At 38.6% G+C, this 5,393-nt stretch overlaps 1 protein-coding gene across 1 annotated transcript; it reads right to left on the bottom strand.

The window, feature by feature from the left end:
• Positions 1–1,655: 1,655 nt before the first annotated feature.
• LOC103032146 (sodium- and chloride-dependent betaine transporter-like) lies at positions 1,656–3,141 on the bottom strand. The gene is made up of 4 exons (XM_049483674.1): positions 2,830–3,141; positions 2,140–2,252; positions 1,905–2,042; positions 1,656–1,822 (listed from the first exon to the last, which is right to left on the bottom strand). The coding sequence occupies exons 1-4, from the start codon at positions 2,942–2,944 to the stop codon at positions 1,679–1,681; spliced, it is 510 nt and encodes a 169-aa protein (XP_049339631.1). The 5' UTR covers positions 2,945–3,141; the 3' UTR covers positions 1,656–1,678.
• Positions 3,142–5,393: the final 2,252 nt, after the last annotated feature.

A 5,393-nucleotide genomic window follows, 5' to 3' on the forward strand; every position in this document is an offset into this window, starting at 1 on the left:
AACTATAAATGTTCCTTGTTTCAAGACCAACAGGTATCTTTTACTTCTCAGGGTAATTATTGCTTAAAATCGTTTGATTGTCTTTTAATGTAAAGCAATGATCTGCTGCAACTATGGCTCTGAGTGTGATAAGTCAAGGAAACTGGAATTTTCCATATTGACCCAGCCTTTTCTAATTTGGGGTTGCAATAATCTCTTTTCCGTATGCTAGTTCAGCCTGATGTTTGCTACATTACAATGAAATAGGAAGCTTTTATAGATAATAAAACCCCAAAAACCAATGATACAACAAATGCCCCAGGCAAGGCAAGTTACTTTTTTTATTAGAACTTTTCTATGCAGTGGCAATTCAACGTGCTGTAAATAAGCATAAACACAGAAAAATACAATGACATAAAGGTGAATAAAACCTGAGACCCAATAGCTTAGAAAAGATTTAAGAACTAAATACGACATTGGAAATTTAATCTCTTGGTATTGTTGTTTTTCTCTACATTGGACTTGACATTACTTCCATCTCCACAGATGAGTTCACTTCCTGAATTTCTGCCCTCTGTTTTCTGGTCAGAGGGAGAGTCCTATCAGGACTGCACAGGTGAAGCCATCGCTGTAAATAATCACAAGTTAACAATGCACCGTGTGAGACTTTCTTTAAAAATATATATACACTACTACAAAGCAAATAGCAATAATGTTTTCCTCCATTATCACCTGTCTGAAGCTCCCTTTTGCAGACCACAGGCATCCCATGGCCCATCCAGGCACCATCAAGATGGAGGAAAGAGCCAGGATCCAACCAAGCCCATGTGCCCAGCCTGGATACAGATACTCACGGTTGTATGTCAGAGGCTTTAAATCTACAAGGTAATATATGAGTGTGACCTAGGAATAGAGAAATAGAAGAGTAGTAAATGAAGGGCAGCAAATAAAGAAAAGAACAAGAAATCGACTGAGACTAAGGGCATTTTTACTCTAGCCGTTTTTATCGACCCAGAGCTTGGTACATTTGGTCAAATGTAAAAGCCCAGGAGCAGTGCAGAGTACCGATCTTGAGTTGTACAGAAATCGGTTGTTTGGGGTTCGCTTCGAGCAGGCGGCTGCTGGTTTGGAGAAGATTCTGCACTGGGAAATTCTGAGTGTCCCAAATTATCTAAGTTAAATTTATAAGCTAAATTATAAAAAGCAAATTTATATAATCAATTCATGGTTCAAATGAAGTTCTTGCGTGTGAAAACAAACCAGCAACAAGCCCAGAATTGGACCTGGGTGCACACTCATTTATTCATGACACTTCTGAAAATACTGTAAGTAAAGTACAAAGAGGATTTGGAAAATACAAGTACAGTCTCACCAGGGAGATTAGAGGGGTGATGTACTTCCAGCACACCCTAAAAATGAAATTAGGGTATGATCCTGTCATATCTTCAATTATATCACATAGTCGTTCAGCCCCTGAGGAAGACAAGCAAAAACAACCATATAGAAGACATGAGTATACAATGGTACTGGAGATAATACAAAAAAAAAAACTGCTAAAAGGACTATACTCTTACATACTTGTTACAGTGATTTTTATTTAAAGTGTACTGTATTCCATTCAGTTAAACAACCATATTAGGCTAATTGAACTCTCTTTAATGGAAGGTGTCATATCTATAGTACTTATGATACTGTATGTTCAGGAAAGTATATTGCGTTTGGAATTGGTGTGTAACCCACCAAAGATCCAGCCAATGGCCAAGGTCTGAAATACAGAGAGAAACAGGACACAGGCTCCACTACAGGCATAGTAGTCAAATAGCTGAAACCAGTACATCCCTCCCTGTGGGGCACAAAGATAACAAATTTAATTAAAGTACCAATCACTGGGAAGGGGCAATTCGATTTTATTCCAGTTCTCTCACCTCTGTAGTCATGATGAGTTGAATCATAAAGCAAAAGAGGCAGACGGCCAGGAGAAACGGTCCTCTGTGCCTGGGTCTGCGTAGCACTCTGGGAAAGATGTCCGTCACTGATGTAACAATGGTTTCAAGAGCAATAAACTGATAAAACAACACAAACACAGTACAAGTCCAGTAGAACCATGATCAGATCAAAAATGGAGCGTAACTGTGAGTCTGTGTCTTTATGTCTACTCACCTCTGTGTCCAGACACAGGAGCATCACCATAACGAAGAAGCACACTGCCCACACCTGAGGCAGGGGTATCATTGCCACTGCCTGGGGGTAAGCTATGAAAGCTAGACCAGGTCCTGTGAGAGACCAGCCATAGCATTAACACTTTGTAATGCTTTAATTTCAGACTTTAGTCATTCTGTTTCTCTGCATGCTTTATTATCCTTCTTTTACCATGGTCTTCTATGATAAGCAGCCCAGAGGACCACCACAGGGCAGCTATTATGTGGGTGGGGGTCATTCTAAGCACTACAGTGACACTGGCAATGGGTGGGGTGATTGAGGTGTTTTTACTGTTTTTACTTACTAGCCACTTGATTAGACGCTCCTACTTAGCAGCTGCATCTAGTTCATGCAAGTAAAGTCAGAGACAGAAGCTGAGAATCTATTGCTGCACAGTTTGTGTTGGTCATCCTCTAGTTCTTCATTAGTGCACACTGAACACTGCAAAAAGGTCACAGTTCTGTTCCATTGAAGAAGAGGGTGAAAATAGAATAAATAATACAAGCATACTGAGAATCAGAAGGACTACAGTCTGTATTTATAAAACTACAAACTGTCATATAGGCTTAACTGAGCTTATATAAAGGACAGTGTATTTAGTATTAAGAAGGTGGTGTTAATGTTATGGGTGATCTGTGTATGCTAGAGTACCTGACTCTGCTACCTCCGCTATAGGTTTGCCATGTTCATGAGCCATGAATCCCAAAACTGAGAAAACAGCAAACCCTGCCACCACACTGGTACAGCTGTTCAGCAGACACAGCATGAAGCAATCCCTGAAACACACAAACACACAAATTAGAATAACACTATAATGTGTTAGTATAATATGGCCTAATTAGTGAAGAGTTTAATATAAACGGGATGTAATTTCACATTTTACAAAAGCCAGCAAAGTACCATGTAATGCATCACAGTGGATTCATTTGAAATATCATGCTTTCATTCAATGTTTCAATGTATCTCTGGCCAAAGTAATAAACAACTCTTTAACCTCGTAAACACTATGGAATTATGGGTCATTACTTTTTTCTTTTTGGCAAATCCCGGGAAGCTAAATTTGAGTTTTCTTTCTAATTGAGTTTATCTGGTTTCTTTGGTCCCCCTGTGTAAATGTACAAAGTATGTCTTATGAATATCCTCCACATATCTAATAAATCTCTGCTGTATTTCACCACCATCACTCTCCTCTGCATTTGGGATGGGCAGGTCTAAAAGTGGGTTGGGTGGATGTCAGCAGAACCCTGACCAATCACAAAGCTAATATAGCTCCGCTCTCTCTTCGAGTCTGAGCATCTGGAACTGGTAAGTTATCAATGATTAATCCTTACGGTTTAATAAAAGTCAGGGAATATGAATGAATAATGTTTTTCATAATTTTTTGTTTAAGAAGTATATGTACATTTATATTCTTATTAGTGGTAGGATTTACTTGTAGCAGTTGTTATTGTAGTTGTTGTAGCTTCCCAGCACAGTTAATAGACCCTCGCATGAACTGTAGGAGAAGAAGACCTGGGTACCTGCCTCCATCCAGACCTACACAAACACATCAGTGAAAAGAGTCGTTAATATTAGATGTTTAGATTAGACAGTTGGTGACAATTCAGTAATATTTACTCTAAGTTACTACTGAATAATCACTATGAATTTACTTAAAAAAATAAATTGCTTATCAAATACTTTTATGTGGTCTCATTTCAATAAACAACTATGTACAACTAGTTTGCCATACCTGTGGGTCCAGCAGTCGCTCAGGATCAGGATAGAGGTAGTACACGATTCCCTGCAGAGCTCCAGGCAGAGTCAACCCTCGAACCAGCAACACCAGCAGCATCACATACGGGAACGTGGCCGTGAAATACACCACCTGAGAAATGTGTACATAGAGTTATATAGGGGTAAGTAGTCATTGTGCAACACTGCTAAAATATACTAACAGACAATGTTGAGCAAAGTGAGCAAATTTGTCATATACACACACGTTCCCTGTGGATTTGATTCCCTTCCAGATACAAAAATAACAAATAATCCACACTGCAATCAAACACAGGAGAACCTCCCAGTTAACCTTCACCAACTCCTCAATGCCTCCAGAGATAGACAGGACTCTACGCCTGCACAGTGGAAGAAAGGTAAGGTATGAAATTGAGGTGTCTTAGAGAACACAAAAAAAGACTTAGAAATTAAAGAAACAAGTGAACCATTAAACCAGTAAAGATGGAGCATAACACAACTGAAAGAATTCTGCATAGAGGAGCTGAACTTACTTTCATTGTCACTCTTTCAAAATAAGAGTTACAGGTAAAATGGGAACGTCATGGAACATGATACGAGTTCCTGTCTCATTATATTTGACAGTACACTACATGTACATTCAGTCTGTGTAGTGTATATCATCTAATACTGTGACCAACTTACTCCCAGAATTCAGTGGCAGCTGATGTTGAGTTGGATTGTTCTGTCCGGTTGAATGTTCTGTTTTTTCCAACAGTACTGCAGTCATCTGAGAGTAAAGAAAATCACACACATGCATACATTGGCATGACTTGACTTTATCTATTGCTGGTGCTGTCCATATATTATTTGCACACAAGTCATTTTTAAAAATCTACACAGGAAAATGTGTAAGTAATGAAAACATATTCATTTCTATCTGAAATTCACTGCTCAGGTGCTACCACAGACAGGTACTTCCTCTTTCCTTACTGAATCTTCTCTAATTTGCATTTTGTTAGTGTCCTTGTCATAACTAGTAGCATTAGGGGTGTCTGTCTGTCTGTCTATCTATTTCTTACCTGTGTTCCAGGTGTTGTCACAGCTGGCCCATGGCAGTGTGGAACTGAAGGAGAAGACCAGGTAGAAAAGTGCCCAGGACAGAACGATCATATAACACCTGGAGTATGTGGTGATCACCAGACCTGCATAACCGACACCTGACAGAAAATATGATTTATTTATATGATTTATAATTTATAGATGGGTAAAAAAGATAAATAGAATGAAAAAGAAAAAAATACAATAAATACAAAAGTAACAAAGACATCTTACTAAAACACTTTGTTATGTTTAAAAACAGATGTTGATAGTTTATTTTATAGATGTAATAGTTCATTTGAGGAAGTTGGTGAAGCTTGTGAATGGATAGGTTGAGATATGCAGATTTGGTGACTAAGGTCAGAAGTGTGGGTGGCAGGAATATTCTAGTTTTAGTCATG

Source organism: Astyanax mexicanus, chromosome 9, assembly GCF_023375975.1.
Source record: "Astyanax mexicanus isolate ESR-SI-001 chromosome 9, AstMex3_surface, whole genome shotgun sequence".
NCBI lineage: Eukaryota > Metazoa > Chordata > Actinopteri > Characiformes > Acestrorhamphidae > Astyanax > Astyanax mexicanus.